General features: G+C 49.1%; 2 protein-coding genes across 2 annotated transcripts; both read right to left on the reverse strand.

The window, feature by feature from the left end:
- Positions 1-2381: 2381 nt before the first annotated feature.
- On the reverse strand, positions 2382-6404 carry LOC309400067 (cystatin-like). Its single transcript, XM_081968386.1, has 3 exons — positions 6076-6404; positions 5154-5282; positions 2382-2411 (listed from the first exon to the last, which is right to left on the reverse strand). Exons 1-3 carry the CDS (start codon positions 6298-6300, stop codon positions 2397-2399), a joined length of 369 nt encoding a protein of 122 aa, XP_081824512.1. The 5' UTR covers positions 6301-6404; the 3' UTR covers positions 2382-2396.
- A 2374-nt stretch (positions 6405-8778) lies between these two features.
- Positions 8779-18121, reverse strand: SSR2 (signal sequence receptor subunit 2). Its single transcript, XM_081968424.1, has 6 exons — positions 18035-18121; positions 17155-17312; positions 14661-14759; positions 13522-13630; positions 11691-11768; positions 8779-9252 (listed from the first exon to the last, which is right to left on the reverse strand). The coding sequence occupies exons 2-6, from the start codon at positions 17310-17312 to the stop codon at positions 9142-9144; spliced, it is 555 nt and encodes a 184-aa protein (XP_081824550.1). The 5' UTR covers positions 18035-18121; the 3' UTR covers positions 8779-9141.
- Between the last annotated feature and the right edge of the window lie 364 nt (positions 18122-18485).

Raw genomic sequence — 18485 nt, forward strand, 5'->3', positions numbered from 1 at the left:
TGGGCATTGAGAAACACCTTCTCTGGCACTGATGATGTTACCTAGTTGGGTCATGAAACGTCTGCAAGAAAACAACTTAACTAAGGGAGCATCAAGGACCCCATAGATAGTACATAAAATCTGTTAATATTAATGGGAACAAATTAAATGCGCTGACATAGATTCTGGGGGAACTTGGTACAAACCATCTATAATCAAAGGATTTAGTCTGCCCTTTCTTAATATGGAGTCCTGGCAGAGTGGACTACAGGTCCCATCTCCCCGAGTCACCAAACCACCCATCAAATCTACCAGAATTTGTGGGCACTCCATCACCGGAGGCTTTCAAGAACAGATTGGGTGGACAATTGTTTGTCTGAGATGGTCTAGGGTCTCCTCCGTAGAGCAGGGGGTTGGACTACATGACCTCCAAGGTCTCCTCCAACTCTATATAATCTATATGATAATTAATATATTCTATATTATTAACAATAAGAGAACATTAAGAAAACTAAGATCATGGCATCCGGTCCTCTCAATTCCTGGCAAATAGCTGGGGAAGAAATGGAGGGAGTGGCAGATTTTATTTTTCTGGGCTCCAAGATCACCGCAGATGGGGACGGCAGCCAAGAAATTAAAAGGAGCTTGCTCCTGGGGAGGAAAGCGATGGCAAATCTAGGCAGCCTACTAAAAAGCAGAGACATCACCCTGCCAATCAAAAGTGCATCTACTCAAGGCTGTGGTTTTCCCAGTTGCAACGGATGGCTGTGAAGGTTGGACCAGAAGGAAGGCTGAGCGCCAAAGAATGGAGGCCTTTGAACTCTGGTGCTGGAGAAGAAGACTCCTGCATTGAGTCCCTTGGACTGCATGGCCATCCAACCGGTCAGTCCTAGAGGAGATCAACCCTGGCTGCTCTTTAGAAGGCCAGATCCTAAAGAGGAAACTCAAAGACTTTGGCCACCTGATGAGAAGGAAGAAGGACTCCCTGGAGAAGAGCCTCATGCTGGGAAGGATGGAAGGTAAAAGAAGAAGGGGACGGCAGAGAGGAGGGGGCTGGATGGAGTCACCGAAGCAGTCGGCGTGAGCGTCAATGGACTCCAGAGGATGGGAGAGGACAGGAAGGCCTGGAGGAATGTTGTCCATGGAGTCGCGATGGGTCGGACAGAACTTCACAACTAACAACAACATATTATGTATGAAGGAAGCCGTAGCCCCAAATACTGAGAGACAGTAGATGTCCGTCTTCAAAAAAAAAAAAAAGAGGAAGAGGAAGAAAATGCAGGGAATGAATCAGCTGTCATCTGGATGTTTTATTGGGCAAGAGCCTCGAAGAGATGACGGTGTGAAGCAATCTTATTTCTGAGCCCTTGATCGGAATGCCGTCATTAGCAAGAGGCAACCTCTGAATTTCAGCCAAGCATCTGACAAAGTCGCTCATCCCATCTTCCTTTGAGACACGGAGAAGTTCTGAGCAGCTGAGACACCCATCATCTCCCACTCAAAAAAAGTTGTATGCATGATTTTAATATCTAGAACATTTGGTTTTAAATGATGGAATAACAATTGGAGTGGAACAATTGACGTGTAACGATGCTACATGTACGAACCCAGTACCTAGAATATTTCGTGTACAATGAAGGAATAACAATCATCATAGTGGAACAATGACTATACAATGATGATAAGGTATTTATGCTTATTCAATGGATAATTTGTGATTTGATATACAATTGTTAAGGGGTGAGAATGGAGATGCACAAAAACCTGTAACCAAACGACACGCTATATAAAACAGTTGCAGGTTGTATGTTTTATATGTTTTGTTTGTCTTTTTAAATATGTATGTATGTACGTATATATGTATGTATGTATGTATGTATTTGTGTTACAACCCCTGGTATGCCTACACAAATACATACCTATTTCCCTGGCTCAACTGATAAGAAGTCGAGCCTGTGGCTTAGTGGCTAAGACTTCTGCCTAAGATATAATACAGCCCAGGTTCGAATCCCAGTAAGGGTATGGCTAGCTGATGAGAGCTAATTAGCTCGAGATCTTTGGATCCCAGATCTGCGCATCTTAATAGTTTTATTAATGAGTTAGGTAAAGGTAACAGTTCCCCTTGCACATATGTGCTAGTCATTCCCGACTCTAGGGGGCGGTGCTCATCTCCGTTTCAAAGCCGAAGAGCCAGCGCTGTCCGTAGACGTCTCCGTGGCCATGTGGCCGGCATGACTGAACGCCGAAGGCGCACGGAACGCTGTTCCCTTCCCGCCAAAGGTGGTTCCTATTTTTCTACTTGCACTTTTTACCTGCTTTCGAACTGCTAGGTATGCAGAAGCTGGGACGAGTAACGGGAGCTCACTCCGTTACGCGGCGCTAGGGATTCGAACTGCCGACCTTTCTGATCCATAAGCTCAGCGCCTTAGCCCCTGAGAAATCATATCAGGTTACGAAAGCAGAGCTTGGACAGAAATCTCTTTTTCACCCCTCTGCTGTGTTTGGTTGCCGAGACACGCAGAGGTTTATAATTAATGACAGCCTCAGAGGGAAGAATGGGGATAGACAGTGTCTCAGGTGACCTACTTGCAGGATTTTGAGATGAGTGGCAGGCTAGTCACTCGGCTGAAAAAGGCCGCACCTTCTCCCCTGACCGAGGATGAGCAATCTTTTAAATGCAGGAAAGACCAACTTGTGACATTCTTTGCCTCTGACTGTCCCGTGTCTACACCCGGCCTTATTTTGACAGTCGAGTAACCAATAAAACAGATCCATCCGGAGTTGTCCGGCTCCATCCTGGACCTCACAGCTGAAGCTCGGTACTCAGTGGCCAAAATATTTGTGGAAGTGGCCCCATCGTGGGCCCACAGTCCGTGTGTGGTTGGAGGCCTTTCCCTATGGCATTTCAGACAAGTGTCTATCCAGTCTCTTCTTAAAAACGTCCAGTGTTGGGGCATTCACAACTTCTGGAGGCAACTTCTGTTCCACTGATTAATTGTTCTAATTTCTCCTTAGTTCTAAGTTGCTTCTCTCCTTGATTAGTTTCCATCTGTTGCTTCCTGTTCTACCCTCAGGTGCTTTGGAGAATAGCTTGACTCCCTCTTCTTTGGGGCAGCCCCTCAAATACTGGAAGACTGCTATGTCCCCACCTAGTCCTTCTTTTCTTTAGACTAGCCAAACCCAAATCCTGCAGCCGTTCTTCGTATGTTCTAGTCTCCAGGCCTTTGATCATCTTAGTTGCTCTTCTCTGAACTTTTTCCAAAGTCTCAACATCTTTTTTGGTAACGTGGTAACCAAAACTGGCTGCAGTATTCCAGGTGTGGCCTTACCAAGGTTTTATAAAGCGGTACTAAGACTTCACGGGATTTTGATTCTATGCCTCTGTTTATACAACCCAGGACCGCATTCGCATTTTTGGCTGCTGCGGCTGCAAAAGCCCTGGCTCATATTTTAAGTGATCGTCCACCGGGACTCCAAGGTTACTCACAGTTACTGTTTTTGAGCCCAGGATTCGCCTAATCTCTACGGGGTTTTTTTTCCGGCCAAGACTCACAGAAAACCAAATTGCCCGAAAAGAATAGAGAGCCAGAGAGGCTGAATTCGCAGGACTTAATCAATCTTGGAGACAACTTTAATGCCTCTTCTAATTTACCAAACCCCTAAGAATATCCGTCCCCAATTAATCCTGTCCAGCTGCCAAGAGAAGCCCTGGAATTTTGCCATAAAGACCATAAACTCGTCAATTGATTATTTTTGGGGGGAGGGGGCCGATCACTCAGGTCCCATGGAAACAGGATCAGTTCAAAACTCCGGTGCCCGGACACCTGTGGGGAAGCAGCTCTGCTCAATTCTCTGCCTTCACACAACCCCCTTGGCCCACCCCTGACCCATTTGCTCAGGCTGGGGTGAGGCCGGAGCCATAAACTACTCAGAACTCTCTGGCTTTGCTAGGGCAGGGAGGGCAAACCTTTTAGAGGCCAAACTGCGATCCAAAACCCCACTTATTTATGGGTTTATGCCAAGCGCCAACCCGGCCATTGAACCTGAATAATGAGGTTTTACACCCTAAAATAATGATAAACAAGGCACAGCTAATTGCTCTAAGGAAAATGTGATCATTGCACTTTTTTGCCCCTTCATTCCCCCCTGCCCCGCATTTGAAATATTACGTTCAGCAACAATAAAAAAGAAAAACGTTTGTAATATCATTTCTTTCCCCCCCTCCCTTTCCCTCATCTCCCTCTGTTTCTCTGTGTGTTTTTCTCTCTTTTTCTCCCTCCCTCTTTCTCCCTCTCTGTATCTCTTTCCCTCCCTCTCTTTTCCTCATCTCCCCCTCTCTCTATTTCTGTTTTTTTCTTCCTCTTCCGTCTTTCTTTTTGTCTCTCTCTTCCCCCCCTCTCCCTCTTTCCCTTCCTCCCTCTCTTTCTCTGTTTCTTTCTTCCCCCCTTTCTCTTTCTCTTTCCCTGCCTTTGTCTCCTTACCTTCCCCCTCTCTCTTGACCATCTCCCCCCTCTCTGTTTCTCTGTGTATTTCTCTTTCTTTCCCTCCCTCCCTTTCTCTGACTCTTTCCCCCTTTTCTCTCATTCCCTGCCTCTCTCTCTTTCCCATCTCCCCCTCTCTGTTTCTCTGTGTATTTCTCTTTCTTTCCCTCCCTCCCTTTCTCTGATTCTTTCCCCCTTTTCTCTCTCATTCCCTGCCCCTCTCTCTTTCCCATCTCCCCTTCTCTGTTTCTGTGTGTATTTCTCTCTCTTTCCCTCCCTCTCTGTCTCTCTCTCTTTCCCTTCCTCCCTCTCTCTCTTTCTTTTTAGTCCCACAAATTTTTTCCCTGCAAACAACCGCAAGAAACGCAATGGAGCTGGGCTGGGCCGACGGTGCGCCTGCCCACAGAGTGGGCTCTTCATGCCAACTCTGGCACGCATGGGGAGGAAAATACCCCTACCTCAATTAGCCTGTTATGTGATGCTGTGTAGACAGTTCCTCTGGGCCTACTCCCCCCACCCCAAGCCCCCAATTCTAATTCCTTACAGCTCAGCCTTGTTTTAAACTGAAGCCATCAGTGAAAAGAATTTAAATCTGTTTTGTTTTTACAGCCGGACCTGCTGACCTCAAACAAGGTAGCTTTTGTGCATTAAATGTGAATGACATAATAATCAGATTTTGGCATCGGCTCTCACCTCCTGCTGAGCCCTCGGAGGGAGTTCACAGTTCTGGATCTCTTTGTACACCTTCCGGTCGCCAAAGGCCTTCCTGCAATCGGTTTTCGCCAATACCATCGTCAGATAATATTTCGCCCCTGCGACCACCTAGATTTAAATGAAGGAAAACCAGTAATGTGACCTTAAAGTGAATTACAGGGGGGGAAACCCAGAACAGGCTCAGCAGCATAGATTGCAACCTGGGAAGGAGTTTATAGCTAGAGGGGAATAACAACAGAATAATAACAGAATAACAGAGTTGGAAGGGACCTTGGAGGTCTTCTAGTCCAGCCCGCTGCTCAAAGAGAAGGCCCTGCTCTCCTCCTCTACAGAATAATAGAATTGGAAGGGACCTTGGAGGTCATCTAGTCCAACTTACCATGGTTGTTAAGTGAATCCGGCTTCCTCCATTGACTTTGCTTGTCCGAAAGTGGCAAAAGGGGGGAAATCACATCACCCTGGGACAGGCAACCGTCATAAATACGAGTCAGTTGCCAAGCGTCTGAATTTCAATCACGTGACCCCGGTGCAACGGTTGTAAGTGTGGAACCGCCCCCCAAATTCCCTTCCATTGGTCCTACAGCCCCCAATTCCCTCCCATTGGACCTACACCCCCCCAATTCCCTCCCATTGGACCTACAGCCCCCCAATTCCCTCCCTTTGGACCTACAGCCCCCCAATTCCTTCCCATTGGACCTACAGCCCCCCAATTCCCTCCCATTGGACCTACAGCCCCCCAATTCCCTCCCATTGGACCTACAGCCCCCCAATTCCCTCCCATTGGACCTACAGCCCCCCAATTCTTTCCCATTCAACCTACAGGGCTTTGGCTATTCCAAAAAGGCCCAAGGAGGCTGTTTCTCACCCCCCCCCCCGCCATTACCCCTCCCCCCACACACACCTGGGACTGCGCGTTCTCCAGGCGCAACTCCTTGAAATAGTTGCCGTTTGCGCTGCGCGCGTTGTATTCTTCCACGGCGAAGGCGGCGGCTACCCGCACCTCCGGATCCGAGACAGATTTGGGGGAAAGACCCCCGGGGATCATCGCCGGGACCCCCGGTAGCAGCATCAGGAGGGCGCAGAGCAGGCAGAGTGGAGCCGGGATCGACAGCTGGCCGTGCATCATGGAGCTGGGAGTCTCAGGAAAGGAAGCAGTGCGAGCAAGGCCAACCGTCGCTCTGCCGCGAAGTCCTCGCAGGCGCCCTAGATACGCTCCAGCTGGAGGTGGGACCGGGAACCGCCCACCTGCGCGGAGGCCTCGCCCCTTCCCGACAAGCCCCGCCCCGCCCCGCGGCTGAGAATTCTCCGCTGCCTCGGGGCCCGCCGCGGAGTTCGATCGGACTGTAGTTGGAAGGGGACCTTGGAGGTCTTCTTGTCCACCCCCCTGCTCAAACAGGAGACCCGCATTTCCTTCTCCTCCTCCTCCATTCTCCTTCAGAATAGAATGGGGGGCACCTTTGAGGTCATCTAGTCCAGCCCCCTTCCTCAAATACGAGGCCTTGCTCTCCTTCTCTTCAGAATAATAGGATTGGAAGGGACCTTGGAGGTCATCTAGTCCTGCCCCCTTCCTCAAATAAGAGACCCTGCTCTCCTCCTCTTCAGAATAATAGAATTGGAAGGGACCTTGGAGGTCATCTAGTCCAGCCCCCTTCCTCAAATACACCTTGCTCTCCTCTTCAGAATAATAGAATTGGAAGGGACCTTGGAGGTCATCTAGTCCAGCCCCCTTCCTCAAATACACCTTGCTCTCCTTCTCTTCAAAATAATAGAATCGGAATTGGAAGGGACCTTGGACGTCATCTAGTCCAGCCCCCTTCCTCAAATAAGAGACCCTGCTCTCCTCTTTAGAATAATAGAATTGGAAGGGACCTTGGAGGTCATCTAGTCCAGCCCCCTTCCTCAAATACACCTTGCTCTCCTTCTCTTCAAAATAATAGAATCGGAATTGGAAGGGACCTTGGAGGTCATCTAGTCCAGCCCCCTTCCTCAAATAAGAGACCCTGCTCTCCTCCTCTTTAGAATAATAGAATTGGAAGGGACCTTGGAGGTCATCTAGTCCAGCCCCCTTCCTCAAATACGACACCTTGCTCTCCTTCTCTTCAGAATAATAGAATTGGAAGGGACTTTGGAGGTCATCTAGTCCAGCCCCCTTCCTCAAATAAGAGACCCTGCTCTCCTCCTCTTTAGAATAATAGAATTGGAAGGGACCTTGGAGGTCATCTAGTCCAGCCCCCTTCCTCAAATAAGAGACCCTGCTCTCCTCCTCTTCAGAATAATAGAATTGGAAGGGACCTTGGAGGTCATCTAGTCCAACCCCCTGCTCAAACAGGAGACCCTTAGCTCCTTCTTCTCCATTCTCCTTCAGAATAGAATTGGACAGTCTTCTAGTCCAGCCCCCTGCTCAAACAGGAGACCCTGCTCTCCTCCTCTTCCTCAGAATAATCAAGATAGAAAGGACCTTATAAGCGTAACATATACCAGTAGTCCTGGACGCAGTATTTCAAGTGTGGCCTTACCAAGGCCTTATAAAGTGGTATGAACCCTTCACGGGATCTTGATTCTATCCCTCTGTTGAAGCAGCCTAGAACTGTGTTGGCTTTTTGGGCAGCTGCTGCGCACGGCTGGCTCCTATTTAAGTGGTTGTCTACCAAGACTCCAAGATCCCTCTCACAGTTATACCGCCTATTCTGTACTATTTAGAATTGAATGAGCTGGAAGGGACCTTGGGAGGTCGCCTAGTCCAGCCCCCTTTCTCAAGCAGGAGAACCTATACCGTTTCAGATAAAGTGGCTGCCTGAGGAAGCTTTGCAAAAAGCTGAGGAAAGGAAGGAAGCAAAAGGGGAGGGAGAAAGATACACCCAATTGAATGCAGAGGTCCAGAGAATAGCTAGAAGAGATAAGAATGCCTTCTTAAATCAACAGTGCAAAGAAATAGAAGAAAACAATAGAATAGCAATAGCACTTAGACTTATATACCGCTTCACAGTGTTTTACACCCCTCTCTAAGTGGTTTACAAAGTCAGCCTCTTGCCCCCAATAATCTGACTCCTCATTTGACCCACCTCGGAAGGACGGAAGGCTGAGTCAACCTTGAGCCTGGTGAGATTCGAACTGCCAAACTGTAGCTAGCAGTCAGCTGAAGTAGCCTGCAGTACCTATGCACTAGTTGTTCCCGACTCTAGGGGGTGCTGCTCATCTCCGTTTCAAAGCTGAAGAGCCAGCGCTGTCCGAAGACGTCTCCATGGTCATGTGGCTGGCATGACTCAATGCCCCCGAAGGTGCACGGAACGCTCTTCCCTTCCCACCAAAGGTGGTCCCTATTTTTCTACTTGCATTTTTTACCTGCTTTCGAACAGCTAGGTTGGCAGAAGCTGGGACAAGTCACGGGAGCTCGCTCCGCTATGCGGCGCTGGGGATTCGAACCGGCAAACTGCCGACCTTTCTGATCGACAAGCTGAGCGATTTTAAATCTACACCCAGTAGAAATCCAGTAATATTTACTTGCCTACGATGTATTTTGTCTTTGAAGGACCTGCTCAAACCAGGCAGAGGGAAGGAGAAAGAGGAGGAGGGGGGGGGGAAATATCCCACCAAACACCCAACAGAGAGTTTAAGATTTATTTTTCTTTAAAAAATAATAATCTGCCAATGCAGATCAGAGGGATCCTTTTGGGGGGGACAGGAAGCCATTCTATGTTTCGACCTCTTTATGGTTCCGATGCTTCCTCTACCAGCTTCTTCCTTGCATAATCCTTTTTTTGTGTGTGTGATCGAACGCAGGGTCTCAAAAGGAGAAGACATGGGGTGGGGGTGGGGGGGCTGGCCCAGAGGAAAAACATCCTTCTCCCCTGCCCCTTCAACCTGGAGAAAAAGTTCTCCGTGGCCAAAGAAGGACCCCCCCGCCACTCGATTCTCCGTCTTCTGGCGACCTCCCTGGAAGAGGGAAGCGTCCCGTCCGAAGGGCAGCTCAGTTCTTCTTGTTCTTGGGGGTGTCGTACTTCCTCTTGCTCGAGTACCACAGCAGCAGAGGGATGCCGATGGAGGGCAGCGTCATGACGCCGAAGGCGGCCCAGTCCAGCTTTACAAAGAGATGGAAGCAAAGGAGTGAGCCGGAGAGAAACGGAGCCCAGCCCGCCCACCCAGATGTCAGATACAGAGTTGGAAGGGATCTTTTAGGTCATCTAGTCCAACCTCCCCCCCCCCACTCAAGCAGGAGACCCTACACCATTTCTGACCGATAACAGATGAACAGAGTTGGAAGGGACCTTGGAGGTCATCTAGTCCAACCCCCCCAGCCCAAGCAGAAGATCCTATCGTACTGCTGGCTGCTGCTTAATTTAGGGATCACAAGGACACACAAGAGGTTTTCACATGTATCTCTGCCAAGCCAGCTCACTCCCATCCTATACTGATTAACAGAGTTCGAAGGGACCTTGTAGGTCATCTAGTCCAACCCCCTGCCCAAGCAGGAGACCCTATACCATTTCTGACAGAGGGCTGTCCAGTCTCTTCTTGAAAGCCTCCAGGGATGAAGCTCCCACAACTTCCGAAGGCAACTTCTCTTCCATGGGTTGATGGTTCTCCCTGTCAGGAAATTCCTCCTTATTTCCAGGTTGAATCTCTCCTTGGTCAGTTTCCATCCATTCTTCCTTCTCTGGCCTTCAGGGGCTTTGGAGAATAGCTTGACCCCCTAACTCCTCTCTGGGGCAGCCCCTCAAATATTGGAAGATGCCATCCTGTCTCTCCTGGTCCTTCTCTTCCCTAGACTAGCCAGGTCCAGTTCCTGCAACCGTTCATGGGATGTTTTAGCCTCCAATCCCCTCATTATCCTGGTTGCTCTTCTCTGCCCTCTTTCTAGAGTCTCAACCTCTTTTTTATAGTGTGGGGACCAAAACTGGACGCAGGATTCTAGGTGTGGTCTTATTAAGGCTTTATAAACTGGTATCAGACATCCCTTGATCTTGATTGTATCCCTCTGTTAATGCAATTTAGGATTGCATTGGCTTTTTTGGCGGCTGCTGCACATGGCTGGCTCCTATTTCATTGGTTAATCATCCTCTCACTATATATATATATGTGTGTGTGTGTGTGTGTGTGTGTGTGTGTTCGTAGATTTTCACGGGTGTAGGTATGCTGGTTTTGTTGTATTCGGGTCTTTTCCCGTGTAAGGTTGAGATTGTCTTTGCAACGTTTCGGCAGGATCTCACCTGCCATCTTCAAGCAATGTGGGCTTAAAATGGGAACGGAGCTGCCGTCTTTCTGTAAGTCTTGGTGGGAGGGGATGGGGTGCTGGCTTTTTTTCAGTAAGTGGAATGATTGGTTGTGTGGTTGTATCATGATTGGTAGATTGGTGCTGATTGGTGCAGGCTGCGTGTGCATTGTTGTTTTGTATTTTAACGGCTTGGGTGGTGGGTGGAGTTCGTTTTTTGGCTAGGGCTGGTTTCCAGATGTTTGGTAGGCGGGAGGTATCATCACGTTTGTTCATGCTGTGGGGGTGTTTCTCTATTTCGATGGCTTCCATGATTATTCTCTTGTGGAGGTGTTCTGTTTTGGAGATTAACCTGGCTCCTTCAAAGTTGATTTCATGTCCTGTAGCTTTAAGGTGCTGGAAAAGGGAGGAAGTTTTTTCTTTTTTTCTTACTGCGTTCTTGTGTTCTGTGATGCGTGCATTTATCCTTCTGTTTGTTTGTCCTATGTATATTGCTGGGCAGATTTTGCATGGTATTTTGTAGACTCCTTGGTTTAAAATACCATGCAAAATCTGCCCAGCAATATACATATATATATAACTGCCAGTGGGGGGTTGTGCTGATTGGGTGGGAGCTTGGCTGCATTCTGATTGGGTGGAGGTGTATTCTGGCCCCCTACCAATCAGAATACACCTCCACCCAATCAGAAGCCCCCTACCAATCAGAATACACCTCCACCCAATCAGAAGCCCCCTGCCAATCAGAATACACCTCCACCCAATCAGAATGCAGCCAAGCTCCCACCCAATCAGCACAACCCCCCACTGGCAGTTAAAAAGAGGAACCGGCTGAGATCTCACATTGCTCCTGGAAGCACCAAGCCAGAAGCACCAAGCCCTCCCGCTGGCCAGCTGATTTTCAGGTCTCTGCCGTGCATGCACACGAGGAGGGGTGCCCCTTGTGTCCCATTTTTGGTCCCAGGAGACTTCAAGGAGGCCTGGTAGGCCAAAAACGGGGCGTGGGGGGGGGGGTTCACGCATGCATGCACAGGGGGGCATGCCGCATGGGGGTGTTGCGCGCGCATTGCGTTATGGATGTGAGCACGCCAGGACAAAAAAGTTAGCCCTCACTGGTTTAGGAGGACCGTGCAAACACCTGGCCCAGATGCCAAGCGTTGGAAATGTGATGGGGTGTGTGTGTGTATGTTTTATGGAACTCTGATTTCTGGATCGTAAGCAGCCTTAGAGAGGCCGGTTGGAACATCCACTCTCTGTTATCCCCCGGTTATGGAAATTAGGAGCGTCGGAGTGAACTTAAGATTACTTACAAAGTGTGGGGAAAACCGCCTGTCGAACTCCCGCTGAGCCAGGATCCCGCCTTGCCCTGGGGCACTGGTGAAGCCGACCTAAAAGAAGAAATTAAAGGGGGGGGTGTCTTGATTTGTGAGGCACGCTGGAGCAGGGTGGGTGGGGCCAGCCAGTCCTTGGAACGACCGGTTCAGGGAACCAGATGTAAACTTAACATCCAGTTCCCACAGACCGAGCCAAACTGGCTGAATCTCACCGCTCAGCACACATATAACCCTTTCCGGACCAGTCTAAACTGGCTGAATCTCACCGCTCTAAAAGAGAAGTTGACAACTAGATCAATAGAGCTAGATATTAAAGTTTCTTGACCATGTGGAAGACGGCAGGGATTAATTACTCTGTCTGCTTCACCAAGCTAAAACAAAGGAACCAGGACATTGATAGAAATACTCCCTATTGGGGACATTTGAGTAAGTTGAATGAATGTCCTGTCACAGTAGGGGAGAAGGTGTACGAGGCCTACGTGACACAGGAAGACAGTGTACTTTTGGGTTGATCGATATTCTGGCTAAATAGTACAAACGTCTGCAAACGACTGCCCTTCGGGAGTTCAGATTTTGCTTGATCTCTCGCGGCTGAACCTTGCGCAATAAACCTTTCCCTTCGGCAAAGAGCTGGTGTGGTCTCTTTTCTCCCCCCCCCCCCAACTTCCTCAAACTGTGGACTGTTTTAGAACATGGGAGGAGGAGGTAGTGTCCCCAGGACACCCCTCCAGTGTATGTTGAAGAATTTCAAAAAGTCATATAGTGGAGACTGTGGGGATTCCCCCAGCAACCCCGTCTAACTTAAAAGGGTTTTGTGAGTCAGAGTCAAATTGTAACAGACCCAGGAACTGGCCACCCAGATCAATACCAATATATTGATCAATGGCAAATCGCAGCCGGAGAAAGTCCTGAGTGGCTTAAGAAATGCAAAGCCGAAATGCTGAATGTGTGAATCGTACCTTAGAGTCTGCCCGAAAGCAGAAAACGTGGAATGTAAGAAAGGGAGTAGTTTGCAGTTTTAACGAGGGAACAGGAGGAGAATGCTTGCCCCCCGCCTTACGCCCTCCCCATTATCCTCCAATCCCCCCACTGCTCCCAGTAGTACGTGAATCAGCTCCGAAGGAAGGTCCTGTCAAGCCGAGACAGCGGGAGGCATCGGCCCCATTAAAAACAGAAGCTGATTCAGACTCAGGTCAGAAATCCCGCATCGCGGGGAGAACGAGAAGCAAAGCTGAACCTCGCGCAATAAACCTTTCCCTTCGGCAAAGAGCTGGTGTGGTCTCTTTCCTGCAACTGCTCAGCACGCATAGAACCCTTTCCAGGTTCCATGCACAGAATTAGGGAAAGAAATGGCCATTGGCAACTTCAAATTCTGCCTTATCATAATATTGTAACATCAAATATCAGGAATAAAGGAAAGGTAAGGGAATCCCTGCGGAGTTTACTCTGCTGGTGATTGGATTCATCTCCATTTCAAGGCCACGGAGCCAGCTGTCTGAAGACATTTCTGCGCACATTTGACCAGCATGGAGCGCTGTTCCCTCCCCACCAAAGTGGTACCTATTTATTGACTCGCATTTGCATGCTTTCGAACTGCTCGGCTGAAGGGAGCTGGAGCGAGGACGGGAGCTCAACCTGACGCACGGCGCTCGAACCTGGGCTGCCAACAAGCGCAGCGTCTTAACTGCTGAGCCACCACGACGCCCCAATTTTGAAAATAGTCAAACAAATATTGCCTAAAAAGTCACCAGTTCATTAAGTGGACGCCTGCGGATCCTGGCCTCAGGCCAAGGCACCTGTCACTTACCACCACCTGTCCCCCTTCCTGCACCAGGTAGGTGATTGTGGCCGACGTGAAGTTGAAGTAGCCAGCCTTCAGCGGCCGGAGGACCACGGTGTGGGACACGTTGCTGGCCCTGAGCAAGTCAACGCTAAGGAAGTCAGACGCACAGATGGAAGCAGCAGAAAGAAACCACTTTGGGATATAGGTAATCCTAGGCCGATGAGCATTTGGGTCAGTAAACATTCCAAATTCTGAAGGCACTCGATGCACGAGCGGTCAGACGAGTAGGTGCCCGAACTATTTAGTAGCCTAACACTGCAATGAACAAGGACACACATTCAATTTCGCAACTACAAGAGCCGTGGGGGTGCAGTAGTTAGAATGCAGTACTGCAGGCTTCTTCTGCCGACTGCCAGCAGTTCGATTCTCACTACTCAAAGGTTTACTCGTCCTTCCGAGGTCAATAAATGTTGGGGGCAAGAGGCTCTGTACATTGCTTAGAAAGGGCTATAAAGCACTGTGAAGCAGTATATGTCTAAGTGTCCTTCCTTCCTTCCTTCCTTCCTTCCTTCCTTCCTTCCTTCCTTCCTTCCTCCCTCCCTCCCTCCTTCCTTCCTTCCTTCCTTCCTTGCGCAGTGGTTAAAACACAGTATTGCAGGCTAATTCTGCCGACTGCCAGCAGTTCAATTCTCACTATTCAAGGTTGACTCAGCCTTCCATCCTGTGGGGCAAGCCTGAAGGGGAGAGGAGAGGCCCATTGTAACTACTCATTAATGCTCAAGCTTTAACTGTCAATTTATCAAGCCCAATCACATAGTTAGTTCCCTAGGGAAGCACAAGTATCCAACTGACTAGCATGAAATATAAATCAATTTGCGCCTCCTTCCCAACCTGTGTGGCAGCTCTCATGCAGCTCCCTGTCTGTGGGGGCTCGTGAGTACCCCTGAACCTTAACTGCACTCCCTAGCACATCCCGGACCCCACCCCAACTTAAACCGCACCTCTTGTGCACTGGCTTGTGTCCTCACACAACCTCCCTGGACTACGTGGTGCCTCTTGTATATTTTGCTGTTTCTGCAAACCGCCCAAAGTTCAGGGCGGCATCCGAAGTGAATCAAATAAATATCAATCCATCCATCAGGGTCTTCCAAACAAAAGGATACGGTGCGATCCTGTCCCATTTCACGTTGAGCATCCCGGAGACAATGCCAAAGTCTTCTGGAGGGAAGGAGTCGTCCGACAATTCAACATCTAAGGCGGCGCTACGCACCCCAGCAGAGAAAAAAGGGAAACAACGGGAACAAAGAATTTAGGCCTTGACTTACGACCCCCGCCAAGCCCCAAAAGTTCTGTTGCTAAGTGAGACAGTGGTGCAGTGAATTTTCGAACCATTTTACGACTTTTGGTCAACCCTGGAGGTGAGCTGACCGAAGTCATCTTGGAAGCTTCAGTGTTGCAAATAAGGTTCCCCTTGCACATGTGTGCTAGTCGTTCCTGACTCTAGGGGGCGCTGCTCATCTCCGTTTCAAAGCCAAAGAGCCAGCGCTGTCCGAAGACGTCTCCGTGGTCATGTGGCCGGCATGACTCAACATCGAAGGCGCATGGAAGGCTGTTCCCTTCCCACCAAAGGAGGTTCCTATTTTTCTACTTGCATTTTTTACCTGCTTTCAAACTGCTAGGTTGGCAGAAGCTGGGACAAGTCACGGGAGCTCACTCACTAGGGATTCGAACCGCCAAACTGCCGGCCTTTCTGACCGACAAGCTCTGCGTCTTAGCCTCTGAGCCCCCGCGTCCCTTACGGTTGCAAATAGATATTGCCAAATGGAAACCTTTTTTAGAACTGGTGAATTGAATTTTAGAACTAGTGAATTGAAAATCAAGAGACAGCTTGGTTCTAGAGTATTTTTTTTATTTAAAAAATTAGACCCATTGTTGGATAGTAAGATTTTTAGGACCAACAAACTTAAGGCCTGAGTTCCAAAAGTCTTCATTGGCCTAAAAAGCTACAAAAAGCAGAAGAGGAATCCTAAACTTTCAAAAATTAAAGCATTACCGTATTTTTCAGCGTATAAGACACACTCCACCCCCCAAAAAGAGAGTGAAAATTTGGGTGCATCTTATACACTGAATGTAGCCCCACCCCCTTCGGCCTCTGTGCGTCCTCTCAAACGGAGTTTGCAAATAATACCAATAGATGCTGGCAGTCAGAGGCAGATTTTTTTTTCTTATTTTCCTCCCCAAAATCTAAGGTGCATCTTATACTCCGGAGCGTCTTATACTCCGAAAAATATGGTAACTTGATTGCATCTTTTACATCTAGCATAATCCGGATGCCATAATTGATATTAAATCTACTCTTGGCATGTCTGTTAATGTCTCTGGAATGTAGATCAGTTTCAGTTTATGACACCTAAAGGCATGAATGAAATGTCCCAGTTTGCTCTGACGTCTGATTGACAGATCACAGGCTGCTATAATTCAGAAATCCTCTTCGAAGGATGTAGTCTCAACCCTGAAGCTGACCTGACTGAAGGCATCTTGGACGCTTCAGTGCTGCCACTGAAGGCGGGATTAGAGATAGCTGGGGTTTTGTAGCCAAAACAAAATACTTTCTCTAGGGAACCAAGGTCATTTTCACACCTGGTCAGAGGAAGGCGGAGTGATATTACCAGGCAACCAAACAGTGCTGTGATTGGACCATGTGACTGATTGTTTCGACAAACTTAGCTTTAATTAGGTGAAAACTGTGGGAACCTTCAGAATCGGCTTTCACCAGATACGTGCCAATATGAGATATGCAATAAAGCTATTCTTTGAGGAATCTACCCACCTCGGAGTTTTGCTTGCTGTGGGTGTATTACTTGTAACCCTGACACTTTTCTTGCCATGAATTGTTATGTGAATCATCGCAGCTGTTAAGCTAATCACACGGTCGTTAAGTGAATCTGGCTTTCCCACTGACTTTGCTCATCGGAAGGTTGCAACGGGAGATCGTATGCCCCTGCAACTGTCATAAATATGAGTCAGTTGCCAAGCATCTGAGTCAGACAGTGAGGAGATTGGGGAGGAACATGGACCAGTCCCGGAGTCTGGGGAAGGCTCTGACGAGGGCTCTGCATCGGAGGCAGAGAGGGGGGCCAGGGCCGTCTGGCAGTTATCAGCTGCCTTCAGAGTCAGACACCAGCGAGGCAGAGGAACAGGAGGAGCCTATGCCCAGTGCGTGCATGCGCAGAGCTGGCAGAAGGCAAGAACAGTTAAGACAAAAGGGATGACTCGGGAGTAAGGCTCGGAGGTGATTGGCCCTTCCCATAAGACATAAAGAAGGAGCTTTTGCTGGAAGCAACTTGGTTCGTTCTGGTCGGTTTAAACTCTGAAACTCTGTTTTGACTCTGTGCTCCGTGTGGCCTTGCAAAGCTAATTGCCAATTAGGTCTTTGGCAGCGTTTCAAGGGAGATAAAGGTGGGGGATTCTCAGCCTTATCCCGAAAGACTTTGGCAGACTTCTGTTGGACTCTTTACAAACTATTTGTGACTCATTACAGGCTGTGAATGAACATCATTCACAGCCGTTGAAATAAAAAGAGGGTTTGGGGGACTAAGCGTGTGATTTTTACCGTCTCAGGAAGCCCCAGGTCACAACACATTCGTCCGGACATACCTGGAGCCAACGTTGTAGATGTTGTACTGCAAAGTGAGATCTCGGCCCTCGACGGCGTATCTGTTCAGGAGAGCCTTGGAGGCCAGAAGCCTGGCCCCTTCCTCACAGTGGATGGAAGAGAAGACCCCCAGAAAGGCAAGCAGCAGCAGCAGCTTCATCTGGAAGGAGGAAGAAGAAGCACGAGGGGTCCATTTTTGGAGAAAGCCAAAAAAACAACAACCACTTTCCAACTTTCAGGACTGAGACGTGGGTCATTTTAAGGAGAAACAGAAACGTGGATCCATTTTAGCCCCAGGTTCAAGAACTGGTTAGGACTTATTGAGACAGATACAGAAACAGATTTATCAGGGAAGGGACCTTGGAGGTCATCTAGTCCTAGGCTTCTGATTGGGGCTGTAGTCCTACCTAACTAGAGGGGCCTGGAGTGGAAGGGATGAGGGAGGGCAAAGGAGGAGAGTATCCTGGTTGGGGGTGATGGGAACTGTAGTCCTAACCAACTAGAAGTGCCTGGAGTGCAAGGCGGGGCAGGGGGAGAGGAGGAGGGTAGCTTCTGTGTGGGGATGATGGGAACTGCAGTCCTACCCAACCAGAGAGTGCCTGGGCTGCTGAGGCTGGAAACCAAGAAAAAAAGGTGGAACCGCCAGGAAGGGCAATCTTGGTAGTATTTAGGCAGCGCCCCCCACCCAAAATTCCCCCCCCCCAATTCCCAAGGCTCTTTCTTTTGGGGGGGGGGTCTTCTTTAAGCAGAGACCCCAGAATTTCCCCCCTCCCTCCAAACAATGAGCACCTCCCCCTTCTCCCCTCCCCCATAATACCCTCTCCCCTCCCGACAGCCCCCCTCCCCATTCATAAACCCCTGGAGCGCGCAGCCCCCTCCCACCTTGACTCCTGCAAGCTGCCAGCAGAACGGAAGAGAGCGTCAGCACTCGACTGGCTCGGACGCCCCGCCCCCCGGAGCGTCACGTGCTTCCTACCTTTGCCGCTGAGATCCCTGGGAAATGGAGTCCTCGGGCCCAGCGCCTTTTCCTCAGTCCAATCCCCTCATAAAGTCAAGGAAAAGAGCAATTCCCAATTGTAGATCCGTCTGCTTTTTTTAAAAGGAAGCTTACTTTCTCTAAATCTAAAGCCAAATTAGAAAGAAAGGGGGGACGGGACCCAAACTGTGAAGGAAAAAAAATCCGAGTGACCAAGTTGGAAGGTGCCCCTGAGGTCATCTAGTCCAACCCCCTGCTCAAGCAGGGGACTCTGCCTACACCATTTCTGACAGACGGCAGTCCATCAGTAAAGGTGGCCCTTGAGTTACGATCACCATTGAGCCCCAAAGCAGAACA

This window comes from Natrix helvetica, assembly GCF_964273705.1.
Source record: "Natrix helvetica genome assembly, chromosome: 16".
Lineage (NCBI taxonomy): Eukaryota > Metazoa > Chordata > Lepidosauria > Squamata > Natricidae > Natrix > Natrix helvetica.

Excerpts from the sequence above, each read along its gene's own strand:
- SSR2 (XM_081968424.1), bottom strand. The coding sequence starts at position 17,312 with ATGAAGCTGCTGCTGCTGCTTGCCTTTCTGGGGGTCTTCTCTTCCATC. Across the intron at positions 13,631-14,660 it reads AAATGGGACAGGATCGCACC|GGCCAGCAACGTGTCCCACA; the intron begins GTATCCTTTTGT and ends TGACTTGCTCAG. Across the intron at positions 11,769-13,521 it reads AGGAAGGGGGACAGGTGGTG|GTCGGCTTCACCAGTGCCCC; the intron begins GTAAGTGACAGG and ends TTCTTCTTTTAG.
- LOC309400067 (XM_081968386.1), bottom strand. The coding sequence starts at position 6,300 with ATGATGCACGGCCAGCTGTCGATCCCGGCTCCACTCTGCCTGCTCTGC. Across the intron at positions 5,283-6,075 it reads TGGAGAACGCGCAGTCCCAG|GTGGTCGCAGGGGCGAAATA; the intron begins GTGTGTGTGGGG and ends ATTTAAATCTAG.